This window comes from Lontra canadensis, unplaced genomic scaffold, assembly GCF_010015895.1.
Source record: "Lontra canadensis isolate GAN:19392208 unplaced genomic scaffold, GSC_riverotter_1.0 scaffold33, whole genome shotgun sequence".
Classification (NCBI taxonomy): Eukaryota; Metazoa; Chordata; class Mammalia; order Carnivora; family Mustelidae; genus Lontra; species Lontra canadensis.
This window is the reverse complement of record NW_022631027.1, coordinates 604,632-629,436: the sequence shown is the minus strand read 5'-3', so window position 1 is coordinate 629,436 and position 24,805 is coordinate 604,632. Positions and strand designations below refer to the sequence as shown.

At 39.1% G+C, this 24,805-nt stretch overlaps 1 protein-coding gene across 1 annotated transcript in view; it reads right to left on the bottom strand.

Annotated features, from left to right (window-relative positions):
• Nucleotides 1–24,555, bottom strand: part of CLCA1 (chloride channel accessory 1) — a 36,093-nt gene extending 11,538 nt beyond the window's left edge. Inside the window, exons 1-7 of the mRNA XM_032867042.1 lie at nt 24,338–24,555; nt 19,397–19,537; nt 18,503–18,650; nt 9,523–9,628; nt 5,712–5,889; nt 2,289–2,507; nt 1,496–1,723 (exon numbers count right to left, since the gene is read on the bottom strand). Of these exons, the coding sequence (XP_032722933.1) occupies nt 1,496–1,723; nt 2,289–2,507; nt 5,712–5,889; nt 9,523–9,628; nt 18,503–18,650; nt 19,397–19,537; nt 24,338–24,499 (1,182 nt within the window). The 5' untranslated portion in view covers nt 24,500–24,555. The remainder of the gene's footprint in view (nt 1–1,495; nt 1,724–2,288; nt 2,508–5,711; nt 5,890–9,522; nt 9,629–18,502; nt 18,651–19,396; nt 19,538–24,337) is intronic.
• Between the last annotated feature and the right edge of the window lie 250 nt (nt 24,556–24,805).

Below are 24,805 nucleotides of genomic sequence, written 5' to 3'. Positions count from 1 at the left end.
CAGCAGGAAAGAGAAGAGGTCATCTCACCAGACAGGGTGAGGGGTGTTCAGTCTGCTCAGGAGCTGGATGGAGGACAAAGTGGTACTTAGGGCTCTGCTTCAGTAGTGGGATCCAGGGTGCGGCTGAGTCAGCAAAGATGACTGGGCCCGAATCAAGCCCAGAGAACAAAGTCCAGTGGGCACCTCAGCAGATACGGGAGCCCAAAACAGACCTGACAGGGGCCCTGCTGCAGGAACCAATGGGGAACTTGGGACAGTGTAGGACCCAAGGCTCTTTACCTCATCACACACAAGCTCCTTCCATCCCATAACTGGACTCCATTGGGCAGGGGGAGCATCTAAATTCCAGTTGTATCTTTCACACTCTCTCTCACCCATCTAAGTGGAAAATGCAGAGCCAGAAGTTCTCTCTTCACCACTAGGCCATCTGGCATTACTCATCCCCCCTAAGATTTTGCATAGCAGGAGTTTAATATAACATGTCAGCGATTTCACTGTCCATTCACCTCCCTCATTTGCTTCTTTAATCAAAGCTTGGGTGAGTGGCAGAGGCAAGAGAATCCAGATGCCCACAGGCCTCTGGACAAGGGTTCTGCAGCTGACTGTGCATTCAGTGGAAACCACTTTGAGGGAACTGAACTTAAAGGTGGAATAAAAGGTCCCGGGGGACAGACTGAATTTGAGGAAATGGTTGTCTGTTGTCTACATACAATAGTGTGAGCTGGAAACTAAATGTTCCTGCAGCTGCTTGGGAATCTGAAACAGCCCCGGGGCGTGTTGTGCCCCCTATTCGACAAAAGGCTGACCTGCCCAAGATGTCACAGAGATTTTGAGACCTTAATCAGCCAGCTTCTTTCAGCCTCTTATTCTTTGTTTCATGGGGCTAAAGATCTTCTAAATAACTATGGAATATTAGATTATGTGTTTGGAGCAAAGAGGTATCAGGTGCTATCAAATAATTCAATTTTATTGAGACCCTCCTGTATAAAAGATACTGTGCAGCAGCCTCAGAAGTCAAGAGGTAAGTCTTATCCCTAATGAAATTTTGCTTGAGTGAAGCACGTGATTAGAAAATCAGACAGTAGAGCCTAGAAGTCAGAAGAAATTTTTTTTGTTAAAGTTCACAGGATTTAGAAAGAGTGATTCTGTACAACTGTAAGAATCAGGAAAGATGTCCAGAAGTAGGTGATGTCTGGGATGAATCCTTGAAGAATGACTGTGATTTGAGGGACAGAAGAGGAAGGAGAAAATATTCTAAGGGGGGAGCCTGGCAAAGGTGTGGAAGTGCTGAAGGATAAGTGATCCAAGTTGCTGAGATATAGGACACCTGGAAGAGCGTTCCTGGTATGGGACCTTAGAAAGGTAGGTAGGTGGTGCTCTATTATGAAAGAATTTAAATATTGGAGAAAATTTGACTTAATTTTGTTGAAAACAGAGTTAAGTTTAGGAAACAGAAATTGTAAACATTGACAAATGACAGGGCAACTCGTCTTACAGCAAACGCTGATCGAAGCCCGGAGCAGATGGACGTTCCTCCTCCAGCCGCTGCCGGTAACCTTTTGGTGAGGGCATCCCTTTCTGCAGCACTGTTTATCTGTACAAGGTCACTTTGGACATGGGCAGCACTATCAAATGTCACCATCCCAACCCAGGAGCCTTGCTCAATTATTTGCAGAAGGAAAAGTTTGCCGGCTTGATTCAGTCGGTTAAGGCGGTTACCATTCTGAATGGAAAAGTAAAAGAAAAGCAGTCAGGTTGGGTTTAGATGAGCAGACTAATAACAAAACAGGGCAGAGGAAATTTGAAAATGGCTGCATTAACATCGAGTAAATGACAATAAGCCTATTCAGGGGCCTTGATATTAAATTAAATTTCCATATTAAATTTCTCCTTTGTAATTAGTAACATCTGGGTAGAATTTTAGGGCCTTTGTTTAAATAGCCCTAAAAGATCAAGCTAGATTAGGCAGTAGTTAGATCATTACTGCTTTAGTAAGAGTTCTATAGATGGACATATTGTCAGTGAAACATTAAAAAATGTCAAGGCTATGTACTTTAGCAGATCTTGCTCACAAATTAAAAGCTAATTTTATTTGGCAAATGAGACTCTTGCTGTTGAATTCCTGTTGAATAGAGTTGAGGTGGGTGTTTCTAATGGTAATGTTATGGCTGTAACTGTTCTGACCCTAAGGGTTGTGTTTATTCCCAGCCTGTTACAAACTGTGGTCCAGATCATATCATACACAAACGTGAGAGCAGCACCCTGAAGACCAAGACCAGTTAACGTACCGTCATGCTTCCAGACTTATCCAGAACTAAACACACAATTCTTTGCCCAATCTGCAGCAGTGAGAATGTGGGTGCAGGTGGCTGTGTAGTCATAGGAGTGGTTTTCTGAAAGTCCTCAGAATCACGTATCACTTCCCATGTGCTTCGGAGATTGCATTTTTGGTTTTGTGGGTTTGGGGCCTCTTTATTGTGGTTTTTTTCTGTACAGAATTCAACCACCTGAAATTGTCAATAAAATTATAGAGATAAACAGTAGAGAGGATATTTAAATCCCTTGCCCTCCTTCTTAGTCTGCCCTGCTAACCCATAAACTTGGCTTAATCCCGCAATCACTACAGGGCACTGCTGGGGAAATTCACAGTCATAATTCAGACTTCCTGTCTCATACTACATCTTCAACCTTATTGGATCCTTAGTACTCCTCAGCAATCTATTTATCTGCTCTTGGCTTCCTTCCTACTTCTCAAACTGCCATTTCAAGCATCACCACCGTCTTCAAACCACCCACTTCCTAACATTTCTCTGCTGGTAACATCTTATCTCTCCATCCTTTTACTTCCCACTCCCTCTTCCCACTCACTTACCAACACCCTGCATTCCAGCTCTTTCCACTAAGACATCCCACCAGCTCCTCAACCTTCATGTGTTCGCAGTTGAACTTACCACCTTTCCTTTAACTCTGCTCCTTCTCCTGTCTACCCAGTCACCTCCATCAGGAAATCCTATCTTCCTCCTTCTACAAAATAACCAAGATCCATCTATTTCACTGTTTCTCTAGTTCATTACTTTCTCCTTCTCCATTGGAATCTCCGTCATTCAAAGCCTTATGGTCCCTGCCTCAGAGTATTTTGGTCTCCTATCTGACTTTTCCATCTTGTTTGCCCTCTGATTGGTCCACTCCACAGTTTCCAGAAATAGCTTCTTTCTTACTTCTGTGCTCAAGACCCTTTGGCAGCTCCTCATTTCTCACACACTATTTCTGGACTATTCACAATAGCAAGCAGCAATCTCCATGATTCAGACTTTGCTTCACTCTCCATCCTCACTCTGGCTGTGCATTCCAAGTCTCTAATTTCCCCTACTGTAATCCATAAGTTCTCAAACTCGCCTTTGCTCATGGTTTCTCCCTTTGTCCAGGAATTCCTCTTCCTCTGTCTTCTGCATCGTGAACTTTACCTTCACGTTTCAGCCAAAAGGTCATTTTCAAAATGTTTTCTCATTTCCTACTCCCCCCAAAGAATTTTCACTAAGCTCTGTGGCTTCACAGTACCCTAGAGATACTTCAGTAAGACCTCTTTAACATTGTTAGTACACTTATTGGGCTACAAACCCGTCTATGGTAGAAAATTGTCTCATTAAATTTTGCTTCCTCAAAACTTGGCTTAGTGTCTGACACATAATAAAAGCTCAATATAAGTTTGTTGTTTTTTGAGTAACCTAAAATCTACATGTCAGGTTTTTTTTTTTTAAATTTACAAAAGGGCAATAATTATTATGCAAGAATTACATGAGAACATATGGAATAGGGTCCATACTAACACAGCCGATAAATGACAGTTTCCTCCCCTCTCTTTAAGATTTCTATCTCTAGCATTTGAGGGATTAAAAAAGGATCCACAGTACCCAAAGCATGTGTAATTTCATTCCTCCTCTCAGACTGTTATTCATAGTATTATCATTCAATTAAAAATCCTAAATATCCAAGATTCTAGTAACTTAGAGAGTAATCATTATCTGTAAAACACTTATTTTTCTCCTCATTGGCATTTCCCAGGTCATTTTGGTTGTGTTTCCATAATATCATAAGGCTCTATTTTAGCAGGGGATCTGAAAAACTTATATGTAAACTGTAGGCAGAGGTTCCCAAACCGGAATGTACAACAAATTTAACTTTGTGGTTAATTTAAAACACAAAACCACAAAATCTGGGCCCCCTCTTGAAAGTTTCTTTCTTTTTATTTTTCTATATTATACTTTTTTAAAAGATTATTTATTTACTTGTCAGAGAGAGAGAGAGAGAGAGAGAGACAGCACAAGCCAGGGAGGGGCACGCAGAGGGAGAAGCAAGCTTCCCACTGAGCAAGGAGCCCAACACAGGATTCAACCCTAGGACCCTGGGATCATGACCTGAGCTGAAGGCAGACACTTAATTGACTGGGCCACACAGGCATCCCCCTCTTACAAATTTCTGAGTAAGTCTAGAAATGGATTGCAAAGCCAGACCAAAGGATGGGCCTTTTGAAGCATGGTAAATCACATTTTAAAACTTAGACCACCAGTAACTCTGATAAGTTACTTCATCCTCTATTCTAAAAGGAAAACAGAATTTTATATAAGAGGCTGAAAGATAAGAGACTTCCCACAAAGTCTCTCCACTGACTTTAGTCAGTGATAACTGATGCATTTAGGTTTAGTTTGTTCAGATTTGCCAAAATGTTTATTTAGCACTAATAAGGATAATTTGTCAAGTTTATTTTATCACCTGTTTGTCATTAAAAAAAATTAGGAAGTATTTTTTTTAAGATTTTATTTATTTATTTGACAGAGAGGCAGGTAGAGAGGCAGGCAGAGAGAGAGAGGGTGAAGCAGGCTCCCTGCTGAGCAGAGAACCCAATGCGGGGCTTGATCCCAGAACCCTGGGATCATGACCTGAGCCGAAGGCAGAGGCTTTAACCCACTGAGCCACCTAGGTGCCCCAGGAAGTATTTTAAAACTACTTAAACCTATTAAAACTATGACAAATTCCTTACAAACTCCTTCACCAATGCTTTTAAAAAGATAGAAAATTATAGTTAACAACCAAAAGCAAATATGCAGGCTGAAAAGATCTCTGCAAGTCAGATTTAAGGCTATTAATCGTGTCCTTATTAAGAAATAAAAAGAAGTGTCTGATCCTTTTGGGTAAATTTCTTATTTAACTAAGAATTTTTGTGCTTGTCTGCCTTTAAGGATATTTGAAGTAATTCTAAGCACTGAAACTCCAAGCTTCTGGGGCACCTGGTTGGGTCAGTTGGTTAAGTTGCTGCCTTCGGCTCAGGTCATGATTCCAGGATCCTGGGATCGAGTCCCACATCGGGCTCCCTGCTCAGCAGAGAGCCTGCTTCTCTCTTTCCCTCTGCCTGCTGCTCTACTTACTTGTGCTATTTCTCTGTCAAATAAATAAATAAAATCTTTAAAAAACAAAACAAAACAAAAAAACTCCAAGCTTCTGGGAGGGAGATAATGGAGCCGCAGGAATTGACCTAAGGAAAGGGGTGGGGGAAGATACGACTTTATCCCTGATTTTGTACTTCCAGCTTGTCCCACAGAGAATCAGCTGCTCACTGGTGGTTTCCTAAAATAAGATCCTTCCTTGCAGCAATCAGGAATGAGAACCTCACTAAATTCGTAAGTGCCAAGAAAGCAAAAGAACAGGGTACTTACAGAATTAATACTTGGCGAAAACATGATGGAAGCTTTCTCAGTCTGGCCTTTATTAGGTATGAACTCACACCCTTCTTGGTACAGCCCTGTTACTTTGTCGATTCTACATGGTTTCGGGGCACAGCTGCCTCCCTGACACTGCAGTGCTTCATATTTACCAGTAATCCTTGCCGAACATCTGAAAATATATTAAAGTTAGAAGTTTAGGTGCTATAATCATTTCAGAGGGTTAGACTCTGTGGTCAGGTTGTTCTGATGTCTACCACTTCCTCTTATAATTCAATGAACAAATACATCACCTTAAATAGCAAAATTATGAAATTCACATCAGTGTCATTTTTGTTTGCCAGACTGTGAAGGGTTCCCAAAACAGTATCAGAATTTGTTTCTCTGCAGCAGAAAAGCCAAGTCTGGCTTATGATCACCATCAGGTAGTAAGGATCCACATCCTTAGCCACATCCTCATCTAGGGCCCTCTTTCCTAGGTCATAAATCAGAAGCTCTCTTTTGTTTCCCTTAAAAGGCTTGCGAACATTTCCTGGTTTTCTTTTCCAGTTAGTTTATTTCATACAATTTTTGTATAGTTCTTGTATGTTCATAGGTATTTTAGGTTTTTCCTTATATGCTTATGAGTTTGTGGCTATTATAAATGGACTGCCTTTACCCAACATTTTATTTTTTGAGTATATAAACAATATATGAACACTAGAGGAAGTTTGTAAAATAGCAAGAATATTAAGAAGAAAAGAAAAAAATCATGTCCCACCATAAGAAATAAGCTACTGTTAACATGTTGAAGTATTTTCTTCTCTATATATCAGCATAACATTGTACATATAACTTTGTTTCCTGCTTTAAAAAACTTGGTACATTAGTATATTTAAGATTTTAATATATCATTATAATTCATAGTATTCTTTTAAAATGTGATTTTAATAGCTATATGTTTTGATCCTATAATACGAATCTAGTCTTAATTTACTTAATATGCTTCCCCCAATTTGTCAGTACTAAAAGTAAAACTTCAATGAATAAATAAAAACTCACATAAAGTTTTGACACTGTTTCCAAGTTTGCTATAGGATTGATTCCCGGAATAGAAGTTTGAACATTTTAAAATCTGTTGATACAGCCCATTCTATGATTTCCCTTAAAATGGATTTTTTAAAAAGATTTTATTTATTTATTTACTTATTTGACAGAAAGAGAGAGCACAAGCAGGGGGAGCAGCAGGCAGAGGGAGAGGGAGAAGCAGGCTACCTGTTTAGCAGAGAGCCTGACTCATGATTTTATCTCAGGACCCTGGGATCATAACCTGACCTGAAGGCAGATGCTTAACTGACTGAGCTACCCAGGTGCCCATTAAAATGGATTTTTAAACATGAAATTACAGAATCAAAAAATAAGAAAAATTTCACAGATTTTATGTGTCATCAGATTGCTTTATAGGAAAGCTGTGCCAATTCATGCCTCTTACAGCCATCGTGGGAGTGCTCATCCCACTGATAGTAATAATAAATAATTCTCATCTTTGGCAAATTTGTGCTGGTAAGTCTAAATATTTATTGTATGTTTATCAGCCATTTTTATTTCTTCTTTTGTGAATTATTTTTTCTTTTCCAGTGTCCCTTTTTCTATGAGAATGTTACTGTTTTCCAAAGTTCATTTTGAGTTATAATACTAAGCTTTTAAAAGCCTGATTTCTTAATTTTTATAAATATTTTGTTCTGTTTTTACCTTTTTATTTAGTTTATGTTTGATTTGTATACAATAATAATTTTAATTCTTAGGTTGCCAAATTTGTTATTCTTTTAGTTAATGACTTTTTCTAACTCTTGAATGCATAGAAAGACCTTCACCACAAAAGAGTTAATATTCATCTAGTTTTTCCTACTCTCTCACTATATGATGACTCTATCCAATTGGAGAAGGGTCTATTAATTTTTCCCCCACATATTTAAAAATTGTCCTGATCTCCTAAGAAATTCTGCCTTTCCTCATAGCTTTGTAATTCTAGCCGTATTAAATAATAAATTATTATATATGTGTCTACCAGTCCATACTGTTTTAATTAATGTAGCATTAGTGTATATTTAAATTCAATAAGTAGAATTTCCCTTTATTATTACTATTATTCTTTTTTTTTTAAATCTTGTTAACATCTTAAATAGTTTCATAAAGCCTATATATTAATTTGGGTTGAATTTACATCTTCTATGAATTGAAAGTCTCCCAATTTATCTTGATATTCTTTTAAACCCTTTAGAAGGATTTTGTTGTTTTCTTCATATTGATTTTCACATTGCCTAGAGTTTCCCCTACTTTAAAAATTATTTTATTTCATTTATCTATTAAGTTTTTATTTTAATTACCTGCTGCTTATCATGACAAGTGCACTCCTTAATCCCCATTACCTATTTCACTCATTCCCCCACCCCCACCTCCTCCCTGGTAACTATGAATTTGTTCAGTTAGTTAGGAGTCTTTCTTGGTTTGTCTCTCACTCTTTTTTTCCCTTTGCGCATGTGTTTGTTTCTTAAATTCTACATATGAGTGAAATCATATAACATTTGTCTTTCTCTGTCTTTTTTTAATTTATTCTATCTTATTTATTTTTTTGTCTTTCTCCATTTTATTTCACTTAGCATTATACTGCATTCATGTGGTTGCAAATGAAAATATTTCATTTTTTATGACTGAATGGTAGTATTCCATTATATGTATATGTGTGTGTTGTGTGTATATATATATATATGTTTATATATATATATTCCATTTTTATATATTGTATTAACAGCATATTGTATATATAATGGAATATATTATCCCATCATTCCATTCCATATAACAGAGTTTGAATGGAATATATATATATTATATATATAGAGTGGAATATATAATATTATATATATCACATCTTCTTTACCCATTCATCTAAAAAGTCAACCAGGTGCCCCGCCTGTCAGGTTTTAGTATTCTGAATTATGTTAGCTCTTCAAAGTAGATTAGGAAGTTCCCTGTCTTTCCTGTTTGTGCTAAAGAAGTTTATATTCACTGAAACCGATCTCACTCATAAAATAATGGCAGCCAAGAGTACTTTACAAATATTCAGTTTGCTTTCTATTGACACCACAGAAAGTTTAATTTAAATTGGGATGGGGGCACTTGGGTGGCTCAGTTGGATAAGTGTCTGCCTTTGTCTCAGGTCATGACCCTAGAATCCTAGGATCGAGTCCTGCACCGGGCTCCCTGATCATCAAGGAGTCTGCTTTTCCCTCTCCCTTTGCCCCTCCTCCCTCCTCACGCTCTATCTTTCTCTCTTCCAAATTAAAAAAAAAAAAAAAATTTTTAATTGGGATAAATTCTGTTTTGTTTTAATATTTGGATTGTCATTCTTTTAAGTTCTACTGTCCCTTCCAGGCCCAATCATACTAATGAAGTCTGCATAGATATCATTCTGCCCTGAAGGCACTGAAGAATGAGTTAGATTTGTTTATGTCCCTGATTCTGATGCAGGAAGATGGAGACACTGAACATAGCACCTGTGGATTTCTTAGAGTTACACGCACACACACACACACACACACAGGAGCAAATAATTTGTAGCTACACAGTAGAGAATTCAACTATTTGAAGCACTTACAATGTGAACAAAATCGGTAGCTTTTTGGGAAGCTGAAAAAGAAGACACTAAGAATGAGAGATCAAAAATAAGATGAAAAAAACCTGATACTTTTAATGCCATCAATTCCTGAAAAAATTGGTATCAATTTAAAATAGTTTAGGAGAAGTTAAATCAAAATATACATACCTTACTGCTTCTCTTTTTCCATTGAGTAAGTAGAATTTCTGGTTATTATTGTACTCATCAAATACCCCCCATCGTAGATGAGCCCATTCATGGACAAAGACCCTTCCTGTAAGAAATATTTGAAACACCCAATTACAATAAGAATGGCAAGATTATCTTCTCATGCTGGGAGAAAATCATTATTATACTTTGCTATGTTAATTTTTTTAAATTAAATGTTTGATTTCCTTAGGAAAAAATCAAATAACAACTGCACATTTCTTTAAAAATGTAACTCCTTATTTTGGCTCCTCAAATGTTAATTAGACACTAGTAAGTGCCAGGCAGTTGCTCATACAAGGATGAAACAACTGCCTTGTCCTCATACAGATCATGGTCCAGCAGATGATGCAGAAGACCAGATAACTAAATCCCAAGTTGTGTAAGTGTCATGATGGAAGTCAGTGTGGGCTGCTGTGGAGCCAAAGGTAGTCACGAGGCAGCCTGGGCAGCATCATCAGTGTGTCCTTCTCCCTCATGGCTCATTCTGGTTAACTGTCAAGGCCTGCCTACTATACTTCTGCCTTTTTGCTTTGACCTAGTCTCATATTTCTAGTCTTACCACCACCTACTCCTAAATTACTGCAGTGGACACCCACTTTGCCTCCATATCGCTAGTCTTCGGTGGCTGCCCTATGGTGCTCAAGTGAAATCCCATTTCTCAACATGGCATACAAGGTTCCTGATGATCCAGGCTCTGCTCTTCTCTGTAGCCATATTTCTTGCTGTTCTTAACCCAGTTCCAAGCACAGTGAATTCCTAAACTCCCTTTTACTTTCTAGGGTTACACCATGCTCTTGCTCATCTCTGGTTCTTTTCACATATTTTTCCTCTGGCTCAGAACACACTCTCTCTCTCTCTTTCTCCATCTGGATAACTCCTACTTTCCTTTCAGAATCAGGCTCATAGTTACCTAGAAGCCTTCTCAGACACCCTCAGACTAGTCCAGATACTCCTTCTTTGCGCTTTCATTACATTCCATTATGGCACTTAACATGTTATATTTTCATTGCTGCTTACATGCTAGTCTCTCCCCTAGGCACTTGTTTTCATAAGAACAGACACCATGATTTCTTCACTGTCTTGCCTTGGAAATAGTGCCTAAAACTAAATAGGCACTCAGTATTTGTTAAATTTGCATGAATCTTAGTGACTTATATTCAGCTCAGTTTTTCTGGAATGTAAATTCCTAGGTATGCTGAATTTGGAAGGTTAAATAAGAGGGCACATGCTAAGAAAGATCTTGTATATCACACTGAAGATTTAAACTATTCTATCAGTGCTGGTGAAAAACTCATGGTTTCTTAAAGGAAAGGGTAGGTTTTGGGGGAGCAGGCATGGAGTCACAGTACAGAAAGGAAAGATTATAAAGGAATGGCATTATTTGTGGTGATCATTGTGGCTAAGGTGGGCTCAGGAGTGGGAGGGGGCAGTTAGGTAAATCTATTCAACACACATTGAGCCATATGTTGGGAATTTTCTCTTTGATATGGAGTTGAGATCGAGTGTTGTAAACGAACAACAAAGAAGTACATTTGTTTGACACCTCTTTCTGATAAGGTCTGTCGGTGTTCTAGGGTATTTGGGGGTGGGGTATGGAGGTGCTAGCACTCTTTTGTTTGTTTTCTCTGCCTTGCCCATTTAAATGAAGAAAATCAAACTGGTTCTAACCTTTTCAAGATAGTAAAGAAATCTACTACTAGTTATTAGTTAACCTAATTATCTAAAAGGAATCATATTTTATTATACTTGGAAAGTACATAATATGTATACTCCATTGCTTGTTTCTTTTAAAATTTTCTCCAAAGGTTGCTCTAAATAGCTGATATGGGAATGGTAGTTTATTTTGTGAAGGACAATTGGACCTTTTCTTTAGTCTCGGGTTTTTGAGATATTCTATCTGGTACTCAAAGTGTGGTCCATGGCCTCACAGTATCAGCATTATCTGGGAACTTATTAAAAATGTGAATTCTTGGTCAAGATGGCGGAGAAGTAGCAGGCTGAGACTACTTCAGGTAGCAGGAGATCAGCTAGATAGCTTATCTAAAGATTGCAAACACCTACAAATCCAACGGGAGATAGAAAAGAAGAAGAACGGCAATTCTGGAAACAGAAAATCAACCACTTTCTGAAAGGTAGGACTGGCGGAGAAGTGAATCCAAAGCGACGGGAAGATAGACCGCGGGGGGAGGGGCCGGCTCCCGGCAAGCGGCGGAGCAACGGAGCACAAAATAAGGACTTCTAAAAGTCTGTTCCGCTGAGGGACATCGCTCTAGAGGCTTAACCGGGGTGAAGCCCACGGGGGGTCAGCGTGGCCTCAGGTCCCGCAGGGTCACAGAAGGATCGGGGGTGTCTGAGTGTCACAGAGCTTGCAGGTATTAGAACGGGGAAGCTGGCTACAGAGACAGAGCCGAGGAGTGAGCTCACAGCTCGGGGTTACCTTGAACCGGTCGCAGGCTCGGTCAGCTCGGAGTGTGGCCGGAGGCCAGGGTGACGGGAATAATTGGGGGCTGTTCTCTAAGGGCGCACTGAAGAGTGGGGCCCCGGGCTCTCGGGGAGCCATCTTCATTCCTGTCCTCCGGAACTCTACGGAAAGCACTCAGGGAACAAAAGCTCCCAAAAGCAAACCTGAGCGGGTGCAATTCCGCCTGGGGCAAAGACACTTGAGAATCACTACAACAGGCCCCTCCCCCTGAGGATCAACAAGAAATCCAGCCAGGACCAAGTTCACCTACCAAGGAGTGCAGTTTCAATACCAAGGAGAGCAGCGGAATTCCAGAGGAGGAGAAAGCAAAGCACGGAACTCATGGCTTTCTCCCCATGATTCTTTAGCCTTGCAGTTAATTTAATTCTTTTCTTTTTCAATTTTTTTCTCTTCTTCTGCCAATTTTTTTTTAACTTTTACCCTTTTCTTTTTTAACGTTTTTTAACTAGCTTATCTAATATATATATATTTTTTTCTTTTTTATATTTTTTCTTTTTTCATTTTCTTTTTTTAATTGTTTTTTTTTTTTTCTTTTTCTTTCTGAACCTCTTTTTATCCCCTTTCTCCCCCCTCAATTTGGGATCTCTTCTGATTTGGTTAAAGCATATTTTCCTGGGGTTGTTGCCACCCTTCTAGTATTTTACTTGCTCCTTCATATACTCTTATCTGGACAAAATGACAAGGCGGAAAAATTCACCACAAAAGAAAAGAACAAGAGGCAGTACCAAAGGCTAGGGACCTAATCAATACAGACATTGGTAATTTGTCAGGTCTAGAGTTCAGGATGACGATTCTCAAGGTTCTAGCCGGGCTCGAAAAAGGCATGGAAGATATTAGAGAAACCCTCTCGGGAGATATAAAAGCCCTTTCTGGAGAAATAAAAGAAATAAAATCTAACCAAGTTGAAATAAAAAAAGCTATTAATGAGGTGCAATCAAAAATGGAGGCTCTCACTGCTAGGATAAATGAGGCAGAAGAAAGAATTATATATATATAGAAGACCAAATGACAGAGAATAAAGAAGCTTAGCAAAAGAGGGACAAACAGCTACTGGACCACAAGGGGAGAATTCGAGAGATAAGTGACATCATAAGATGAAACAACATTAGAATAATTGGGATTCCAGAAGAAGAAGAAAGGAGAGGGGAGCAGAAGGTATATTGGAGAGAATTATTAGAGAGAATTTTCCCAATATGGCAAAGGGAACAAGCATCAAAATCCAGGAGGTTCAGAGAACCCCCCTCAAAATCAATAAGAATAAGTCCACACCCCATCACCTAATAGTAAAATTTACAAGTCTTAGTGACAAAGAGAAAATCCTGAAAGCAGCCCGGGAAAAGAAGTCTGTAACATACAATGGTAAAAATATTAGATTGGCAGCAGACTTATCCACAGAGACCTGGCAGGCCAGAAAGAGCTGGCATGATAGATTCAGAGCACTAAACGAGAAAAACATGCAGCCAAGAATACTATATCCAGCTAGGCTATCATTGAAAATAGAAGGAGAGATTAAAAGCTTCCAGGACAAACAAAAACTGAAAGAATTTGCAAACACCAAACCAGCTCTACAGGAAATATTGAAAGGGGTCCTCTAAGCAAAGAGAGACCCTAAAAGTAGTAGATCAGAAAGGAACAGAGACAATATACAGTAACAGTCACCTTACAGGCAATACAATGGCACTAAATTCATATCTCTCAATAGTTACCCTGAATGTTAATGGGCTAAATGCCCCAATCAAAAGACACAGGGTATCAGAATGGATAAGAAAACAAAACCCATCTATATCTTGCCTACAAGAAACTAATTTTAAACCCGAAGTCACCTCCAGATTTAAGGTGAGGGAGTGGAAAAGAATTTACCATGCTAATGGACATCAGAAGAAAGCAGGAGTGGCAATCCTTATATCAGATCAATTAGATTTTAAGCCAAAGACTATAATAAGAGATGAAGAGGACACTATATCATACTCAAAGGATCTGTCCAGCAAGAAGATCTAACAATTTTAAATGTCTATGCCCCCAATGTGGGAGCAGCCAACTATGTAAACCAATTAATAACAAAATCAAAGAAACACATCAACAATAATACAATAATAGTAGGGGACTTTAACACTCCCCTCACTGAAATGGACAGATCATCCAAGCAAAAGATCAACAAGGAAATAAAGGCCTTAAATGACACACTGGACCAGATGGACATCACAGATATATTCAGAACATTTCATCCCAAAGCAACAGAATACACATTCTTCTCTGGTGCACATGGAACATTCTGCAGAATAGATCACATCCTCAGTCCTAAATCAGGTCTCAACCGGTATTAAAAGATTGGGATCATTCCCTGCGTATTTTCAGGCCACAATGCTCTGAAGCTAGAACTCAATCACAAGAGGAAATTTGGAAAGAGCCCAAATACATGGAGACTAAACAGCATCCTTCTAAAGAATGAATGGGTCAACCAGGAAATTAAAGAAGAATTGAAAAAATTCATGGAAATAAATGATAATGAAAACACAACGGTTCAAAATCTGTGGGACACAACAAAGGCAGTCCTGAGAGGAAAATATATAGTGGTACAAGCCTTTCTCAAGAAACAAGAAAGGTTTCAGGTACACAACCTAACTCTACACCTAAAGGAGCTGGAGAAAGAACAAGAAAGAAACCCTAAAACCAGCAGGAGAAGAGAAATCATAAAGATCAGAGCAGAAATCAATGAAATAGAAACCAAAAAAACAATAGAACAAATCATCGAAACTAGGAGCTGGTTCTTTGAAAGAATTAACAAGATCGATAAACCCCTGGCCAGACTTATCAAAAAGAAAAGAGAAAGGATCCAAATAAATAAAATCATGAATGAAAGAGGAGAGATCACAACTAACACCAAAGAAATACAAACAATTATAAGAACATACTATGAGCAACTCTACGCAAACAGATTTGACAATCTGGAAGAAATGGATGCATTCCTAGAGACATATAAACTACCACAACTGAACCAGGAAGAAATAGAAAGCCTGAACAGACCCATAACCAGTAAGGAGATTGAAATAGTCATCAAACATCTCCAAACAAAAGCCCAGGGCCAGACGGCTTCCCAGGGGAATTCTACCAAACATTTAAAGAACTAATTCCTATTCTCCTGAAACTGTTCCAAAAAATAGAAATGGAAGGAAAACTTCCAAACTCATTTTATGAGGCCAGCATCACCTTGATCCCAAAACTAGACAAGGATCCCATCAAAAAAGAGAACTATAGACCAATATCCTTGATGAACACAGATGCAAAATTTCTCACCAAAATACTAGCCAATAGGATTCAACAGTACATTAAAAGGATTATTCCCCACGACCAAGTGGGATTTATTCCAGGGCTGCAAGATTGGTTCAACATCCGCAAATCAATCAATGTGATACAACACATTAATAAAAGAAAGAATAAGAACCATATGATACTCTCAATAGATGCTGAGAAAGCATTTGACAAAATACAGCATCCCTTCCTGACCAAAACTCTTCAAAGTGTAGGGATAGAGGGCACATACCTCAATATTATCAAAGACATCTATGAAAAACCCACCGCAAATATAATTCTCAATGGAGAAAAACTGAAAGCTTTTCCGCTAAGGTCAGGAACACGGCAGGGATGTCCATTATCACCACTGCTATTCAACATAGTACTAGAAGTCCTAGCCTCAGCAATCAGACAACAGAAGGAAATTAAAGGCATCCAAATCGGCAAAGAAGAAGTCAAACTATCACTCTTCGTAGATGATATGATACTATATGTGGAAAACCCAAAAGGTTCCACTCCAAAACTGCTAGAACTTGTACAGGAATTCAGTAAAGCGTCAGGATATAAAATCAATGCACAGAAATCAGTTGCATTTCTCTACACCAACAACAAGACAGAAGAAAGAGAAATTAAGGAGTCCATCCCATTTACAATTGCACCCACAACTATAAGATACCTAGGAATAAACCTAACCAAAGAGGCTAAGAATCTATACTCCAAAAACTATAAAGTACTCATGAAAGAAATTGAGGAAGACACAAAGAAATGGAAAAATGTTCCATGCTCCTGGATTGGAAGAATAAATATTGTGAAAATGTCTATGCTACCAAAGCAATCTACACATTTAATGCAATTCCTATCAAAGTACCATCCATCTTTTTTCAAAGAAATGGAACAAATAATCCTAAAATTTATATGGAACCAGAAAAGACCTCGGTAGCCAAAGGAATATTGAAAAAGAAAGCCAAAGTTGGTGGCATCACAATTCCCGACTTCAAGCTCTATTACAAAGCTGTCATCATCAACACAGCATGGTACTGGCACAAAAACAGACACATAGATCAATGGAACAGGATAGAGAGCCCAGAAATAGACCCTCAACTCTATGGTCAACTAATCTTCGGCAAAGCAGGAAAGAATGTCCAATGGAAAAAAGACAGCCTCTTCAATGGACGGTGTTGGGAAAATTGGACAGCCACATGCAGAAAAATGAAATTGGACCATTTCCTTATACCACACACGAAAATAGACTCAAAATGGATGAAGGACCTCAATGTGAGAAAGGAATCCATCCAAATCCTTGAGGAGAACACAGGCAGCAACCTCTTGGACCTCAGCCGCAGCAACAACATCTTAGGAACATCGGCAAAGGCAAGGGAAGCAAGGGCAAAAATGAACTATTGGGATTTTATCAAGATCAAAAGCTTTTGTACAGCAAAGGAAATAGTTAACAAAACCAAAAGACAACTGACAGAATGGGAGAAGATATTTGCAAAGAACATATCAGATAACGGGCTAGTGTCCAAAATCTATAAAGAACTTAGCAAACTCAACACCCAAAGAACAAATAATCCAATCAAGAAATGGGCAGAAGACATGAACAGACATTTCTGCAAAGAAGACATCCAGATGGCCAACAGACACATGAAAAAATGCTCCATATCACTTGGCATCAGGGAAATACAAATCAAAACCACAATGAGATATCACCTCACACCAGTCAGAATGGCTAAAATTAACAAGTCAGGAAATGACAGATGCTGGCGAGGATGTGGAGAAAGGGGAACCCTCCTACACTGTTGGTGGGAATGCAAGCTTTTGCAACCACTCTGGAAAACAGCATGGAGGTTCCTCAAAATGTTGAAAATAGAACTACCCTATGACCCAGCAATCGCACTACTGGGTATTTACCCTAAAGATACAAACATAGTGATCCGAAGGGGCACGTGCACCCGAATGTTTATAGCAGCAATGTCTACAATAGCCAAACTATGGAAAGAACCTAGATGTCCATCAACAGATGAATGGATAAAGAAGATGTGGTATATATACACAATGGAATACTATGCAGCCATCAAAAGAAATGAAATCTTGCCATTTGCAATGACGTGGATGGAACTAGAGGGTATCATGCTTAGTGAATAAGTCAATCGGAGAAAGACAACTATCATATGATCTCCCTGATATGAGGAAGTGGAGATGCAACATGGGGGGTTAAGGGGGTAGGAGAAGAGTAAATGAAACAAGATGGGATTGGGAGGGAGACAAACCATAAGTGACTCTTAATCTCACAAAACAAACTGAGGGTTGATGGGGGGAGGGGGGTTGGGGGGTGGGGTTATGGACATTGGGGAGGGTATGTGCTATGGTGAGTGCTGTGAAGTGTGTAAACCTGGCGATTCACAGACCTGTACCCCTGGAGATAAAAATATATTATATGTTTATAAAAAATAAAAATTAAAAAAAATAAATTATTAAAAAAAAGTGGAAAAAATAAATTTTGCACTGGAGAATGCACAAATATATAAATGCTTACAAATTCTATTTTCTGTAAACAACCTTACATTTTTCTGTAAGTTATCAGAAGGATAAGAATCAAGCTGTATCATTTTTACCTTATGGAAGCATGTAGAAATCTTAATTTTGAAAATATATTCAGGTATCAAATAAAATTTATTCTCATATAAAAAAAATGTGAATTCTTGAGTCTGGTCCCACACCTATTAAACAGCATCTGCGTTGTAATCCATTTCTGAAGTTAATGTACAGAAGAGTCTGAGCGCACTGTGCATCTCTGCCATCTGGTGGCTACTACCTGAGTTGCAGGCGGGAGGTTTAATTTGTTCAGGTGTTCACAGCCCACCCCAGGATCCATAGAAACCTAATATACACATAAAACTATCTTACAGTTATTATCTCATACTAATATTACCAGATAACAGTCTCTAAAAATTAAAAATACTGCATTTACACACGTATGCTAAATACGAAGAAGTTAAACTTTAACCGAGAAATGCATTATTCTTATTCCCTATTTTAAGTGAGTTATAATAGTTTATTTTGCTTATATATGCTCACTCAGATCATGTTGATTGCTGATCTACTTTGAACATGAAATTATTAAATTGTGAGAAATATAGCAGAATATTTTATTTCTACCCCTACCTTGTGATCCATATATATTCAACTTTTTCCCTGCTAGGAAGTCAGGAGTGAAATTAATCCTTTCACCCTTTTCTCCACATTTTCCCATCTGCTCTGTGTAGGGTTCATCGTCACCTGGAGTATTCGGTTCAGCAACTAGAACATCAGCCTGAAATTTAAGGAAAAGTCATTATTACAAAATATTGATGTAAGAAAGACATTAGGTTTCAAAGCCAGTGGTCAAGAAAGAATTCTTGAGACATCTTTGGTGCAAAAATGTGGTCTTATTAAAGCACAGGGACAGAACCTGTGGGCAGAACAAGCTGCACTGGAGTCATGAGGAGTGGCTCCTTAAAAACTTTCAAGTTGGAAAGGGGTTAGGGATAGTGTAAGACTCCCCAGTATTTTGGAAACAAGGTTTCCGGGATCCTGAGGGGGCTAGCTATTGTTAGGAAAGGTCATATATTCCTATTTAGTAAAACCTAGTCATAAGACTTTTCCAATGTATATCAGTAGGTCATATGCTTGGGGGATGTATCCCAAGTATCTTGGGAGGGTAGAGATAAGGAAGTTTCCAAAGGAATTTTTATGTGTTAAAGTAGACTTATGGGTTCCAGGAAGTTGGGCTAAGGTTGCATTTGCCGCTAGCAAAGTATCAACAAAGACAGTTGAGTCCCTAGAGGAATGTCATTCTGCCTGTTTTAAGGACTTATCCATCCATAGGCTGTAGGTAGTAAGGAAACTTAGTAAGTTTTCTTCTACTTTTTTTTTCCCACATCAGTATCAGCAAATAAATGACTTTATTCACACAGGAGGATTTTGAACCAATTTCATTTGATTCTAGAATATTTTGATGAAAAAAATCTGAATCAGGGAAGGAAATTGAACTTGAAAAAAAGAACTTGAGATTCTCACATTTTTGTAGGTCTCGAGTTTTGGTCTCACATACTCAGGCTTTGTCTTCCATTTTTCAGGAATCAAAATGGCAACACTTTTGAAGTAGAATCTTTTTTCTGTAGCTTCAAACAAATATGGAGATGCCTGGGTCACCATGTCCTGGGAAAAAAGAAAACATATGTAACCAGCACAATTATGACAGAAAATAGGCAAAGCTGCCAATCCTTCAAATTTACACCTGTATTTCACATCTCCAAAGACTAGCTATTTATCAGGCTGGAAAGGGAAATGTGGAATTGCCTTTTATTAATAATAATAGTTAACCTTTTCTGTGCACTTACCATATGCTGTGTCACGCTGTAATGGTTGACAGTGCAGACCCCAGAGGCAGACACTAATTCTAGCTCCACCACTTACATTAGCACATCTTGCAATTTTCTCAAGCCCTCCTGAACCTCAGTTTCTCCAGGTATAGAATGGAAAATATTCTATTGACTAGCTCATAAAGTTGTCGTGAGGGTCAAAGGAAGTCAGGAAAGCACTTCAGACCATGTTTACTTAGCACAAGTGCTTTTGAATGTTAGCTATTGGTTTCATTTCGTTTGCTCTTTGGAGTATCAATAAACCTTTCAGGGAGAAACTGTCAATTGGAGAGTATAGGGCTCAAAGTCATGCACCAAGTAGTACTGGGAGAGAAACCCAAATTAAAATGAGTACAGCTGCTCACGTCACTGTAATAAATTGGGGGTTAACTAAATGTTATGAGAGCATTTATTTTTAGTATAGTACTAAGTGTTCAATATAAGGAAGTGGCATAATTAATTTATCTTCAGGTTACACCTAACTTTATTTCTCTGAAATGAAAGAGCCATAGTGTTAAATTTTAAATGCCTCTGCAGATTCCCTGAGTTGCTTCATGACAAGAGAGTAGAGAGGGTATTGCAGGAGATTCATTATACCAGGGGGCATTGGGTCTACTGGAACCAAAACCCATCGAAAAGTGCAAAAGCAAGTACAGATAGAAGAAAAAAGAGGGCTGAGGACTGAGCCTCAGGCCCCCAGCATTAGAGGTGCGGTGAGGAGGAGCCAGCAAAGGAGACTCAGGGAGCAGCAAGTGCATGGGGAAGAAGTCAAAAGGCACTGGGGTGAGTGTTTCAGGAAGGAGAGAGGCCTTGTCGGTGTCTCATGCTCCTGGGCAATCAAGTGTGGTGAGGACTAAGAACTGAGCAATGGATCTAGCAACCTGAGCGATCCGTTTTAGTGGAAGAGAGATGATAGCTCCATATGAGTTCAAAAGAATAGGAGCTGAGGAAGCAGAGGCAGTGAATACAAGAGATCAAGAAGTTTTCCTATGAATTAAAGAAGAATGCAGAAATGAAGAAGTAGCTGAAGGAGGACTTCAGGGTAAGGGGTTTTGTTTTGTTTGTTTTTTTTAAAATGGAAACTATTATATGTGTACACTATGGAGAAAACAACAACAACAATGACAAAAAACAACCCAGATAATGTAAGAGAAAAGAGACTTGAGGGAGCAAAGTCCTTGCAGGAGCAGACCAAAGTGACTAGCCCCCAGTGCCCAGTGGGGATGGCCTTAGAGGCAGGAACAGTTCATCATTACATGGGGAAGCAGTGCTTGAGCATTGATACAGGAGGACTCTCGCTCTGCCACTTCCTAACAGGATAAACTTGGGGAATTTATCTCGAAGAGTCTGTTTCCCTCCTTTCAGATAGTGATAATAATTATGGCTGCCTGGATATTATTTAAAAAGTTCTTGTAATAATTTGCATTGCCTCCTTCCCCCAAAGACAGATTTTTAACAATCCACTAGGAGAATTTAACATTGTATCATTTTTAGAAATAAAAACACAGAGGGGCACCTGAGTGGCTCAGTGGGTTAAAGCCTCTGGCTTCAGCTCAGGTCATGGTCCCAGGGTCCTGGGATCGAGCCCTGCATTGGGGCCCCTGCTCAGTGGGGAGCCTGCTTCTCCCTCTCCCTCTGCCTGCACTCTGCCTACTTGTGATCTCTGTCGAATAAATAAATAAAAACTTAAAAAAAGAAAAGTAGACTGTTTAAAAAAAAAAAAAGAAACAAAAACATCGAGTCAAGATTGCCAAAAAGTTGAAAAGTTGGTAAGTTTTAACTTCCGACCTCAGGGTGTTATATCACAATTTGACTTGTGAAATGTGAATTTTCAGTATCTCCCGGAACAATAAGTAGCATGAAATGCTCTTATCTTCCATGTTTTAATGGAACCATTAATAAGGGATCTTTGCTTCGGCATTTGTTCCAGGTTTTGAGATGACCTCACATCCAAATAGACATTTAAACTTTTGAGGTTTGGAGAAAGTTGAGGATGACAGTTTATAAGAAGGGCTGATAATTCCTTAAGGACAAGGATATCATATCGTTCATCACTAGGTTCCTGGTGCCAACATAATGTAAATGCTCTGTAAATATTTGTTGAATGAATGAACAAACTGAATGAATGAAGTAAGTGGTTATGATGAGTGGTAAACTGTCCAGGAGTGCCAAGTCAGGAGATGCCTGGGCTCCCATGCATCGAGGAGACCCCAAACTACTCCGATTGTGTATCTGTGTGTGTGTGTGTGTGTGTGTGTGTGTGTGTGTGTATGAGAGAGAGAGAGAGAGAGGGAGAGGGAGAGAGAGAGAAGGGGGAAGAGAGAGAGGACGCACAGAGAGTGAGTCTCTGACTCTCATTCCCTCATCTTGTAGATGTGCTCCCATTGCTTCTCTAACGGGGGGTAGAGTGTAGGCGCGGTGGCTAGAACAGCTGCAGCGCCATCTGCCGGCCTTGTAGGTGGGAAAAAGTTGGGGACTGTCCTGGGGAAGCCGGTATTTAAGAGCTGCGGCTTCTGTCCCTCTGAGGGCAGGAGGGAGAAAATCCCCTCAGAAAGCAGAGTCAGGAATGGCCAGGAAAGGCAGCAAAGCCCTCAACTCTGAGGATCTGGAACATCAAATAGGGGAAACTACTTTTATTAGCTACTCAGGGACACTGAGCACACTTACTGCCCTTCCCCGTGTTCCTTTTATAGAGAAGATGTGGAAACGAACTTACAGGCAGCACATTCAGGACTTCAACCATAAAAGTCGAACTGAAGTGAGAAGTGCATTTTTTTCAGGAGGAAAACCCCCAGAGATATTAGGTGAAAGCACTTTGAAAACTCTAAGGCACCATATAAATACAAATGACCTTTGTCATTCAAGTAAGTCATCTGTATCCTCCTTCTGGCAGTTTCTGAGCCCTTCTCACTGTCCAGCCAGAGACAGAAACATCACTGGCCACATTTTTCTTCCACATGTTGCTCCAGTGACTACTTCATTTTTGAAGTAGTCATTTCTAAATTTAGAGGTAATCAAAAACTTACCCAAGGTTTCTGATATTGAGAGATTTCAAAAGGTGTGAATTTCTTTCACCAATGGTGGTAAACCTGATAGTCTTCTAGTTCAATAGGTAAACTCCCTGCCCCCATCAACTGCTGCACTTCTCCACCCCTAAAATGCTCTTGGTGATAAAATGGTTCTCTCCAAACTCATCTTTTTAGCCTTGCTGCTGCTGAGAGCAAAGAACCTTTGAGGGTGAACTTTGGAGCCCTTGCTCTACTAACTTCTGAGCTCACACTCAAGAACTTTGCCCAGAAACAAGCTTCAGTCCCTTTGGCTTGGTTAAGAGGGAGGAACTCCTGATCTAGAATTAAAAGTGGTACTGGTAGTTGATGACTATGCCTACCATTTACTGGGCTTTCATTACATACAAGGCACTATGCATATGTTTTTGAAGCTGTTTTTTTTTTTTTAATTTTGAGATAAATTTAGGATTATAGAAGATATACAAAAATTGTACAGAGTTCCCATATACACTTCACTCTGCTTCCCTTATATTCATGCATTGTTACGTTGAATCCTCACAAAGTCCTATGAGGAAGGTACTTATTATTATTCCCATTTTACAGACTGACACTTCTATTCACTATACAATACTGCCTCTGGATGTGTGCTACAGCCTTTTGTAAGGCATTTCCTTTTTATTCTTAGCTGTTTGCTGTTGCACACGACCTCCCTAATCCCTCTGCCTTGCAGTGGTCAGATGCCTCTGCTGGAATACAAAGAGTCTTTTTCCCTAGTTTTTCCTTCTCCCATAGGAGAAGTAGTAAGTGAAGTGAGGCTGCCTAGCAGCCCTGAGAGGGTTCCTTTGCATTAGGGCTGGTAAAATGCACAGTTTCCTCTCATTGGAAGGGTTGGGATCTTTCTAAAATCAGAGATTTGCTTCCTAGGCTCCTATATTAGGATAACAGGCAAGGGGGTTACAATTGGGACCATAAAAGGAGAATATGATATAAGCCAATGGTGAAATTAAGCAAAGGAATTAACTTCCCCATATCTCACAATATCTGTCAAATGATGCTGGCCCTACCTTAGTGTGAAGCTAAATAGTTTTCAACGATATCGTCTATAACCTGTCATTTATTAAGCTCCCACAATGTATCAAACTCTGAGTTATGTGACTGCATTTATAATCTCATCTGTCACAAGAATCTTAGCAGTTTAGTGTTATTATTTTCATTTTATAGCTGAAGAAACAGGCTTAGATATGAAAATAATTTGCTAATGTCACACAGTTGGACTTAGAGAACTCACGTTTGCTCTATCACAAGATTACACTTGATTTTTTTTTTTTAAAGCATGGATAATTACCATTTTGAATTTACCTTGATTGATTAATTGATTGATTTTTTTAAAAAGATTTTATTTATTTAATTTGACAGAAAGAGACACACAGAGAGAGGAAACAAAAGCAGGGGGAGTGGGAGAGGGAGAAGCAGGCTCCCTGCTGAGCTGGCAGCCCAATGCAGGTCTTGATCCCAGGACCCTGGGATCATGACCTGAGCCAAAGGCAAAGGCTTAATGGTCTGAGCCACCCAGGCGCCCCTGAACTTACCTTTATATTTCGAATGAGTGTTTCATCTTCTGGCACATTAGGGTCAATTGCAATGACAATGCCTTCATAGCCATTATTATTGAGCTGAATGAGTGAATTGCTCAGGGCCCCTTCAAGGAGATGAAAGACCAAGATGAAAACAGAACTCTTAAATGACCCCATTGCTGTACATTGCACTTTAATTTCTCTCTTTGGAGAATGATGCTTTTAGAGGTCTTCTTTACCCCTATATATACCTATATATATATATATATATATATACATGAATATATAGACACACATTGTTTCCAAGCTATCAGAGGTAGTTTATCAAAGTGTTTAACCCTTTGACCCAAAATTCTTTCACTATTGCATTTGTTTCCTCCATAAGGAAATAAAACTTGGTCTCAAATTCTGTGTACTTTCAAATGTTTCATTTTGAAAGGATTATTAGCCTTGCCTTCACCTGTGCCAGATGCTGGGAATGAG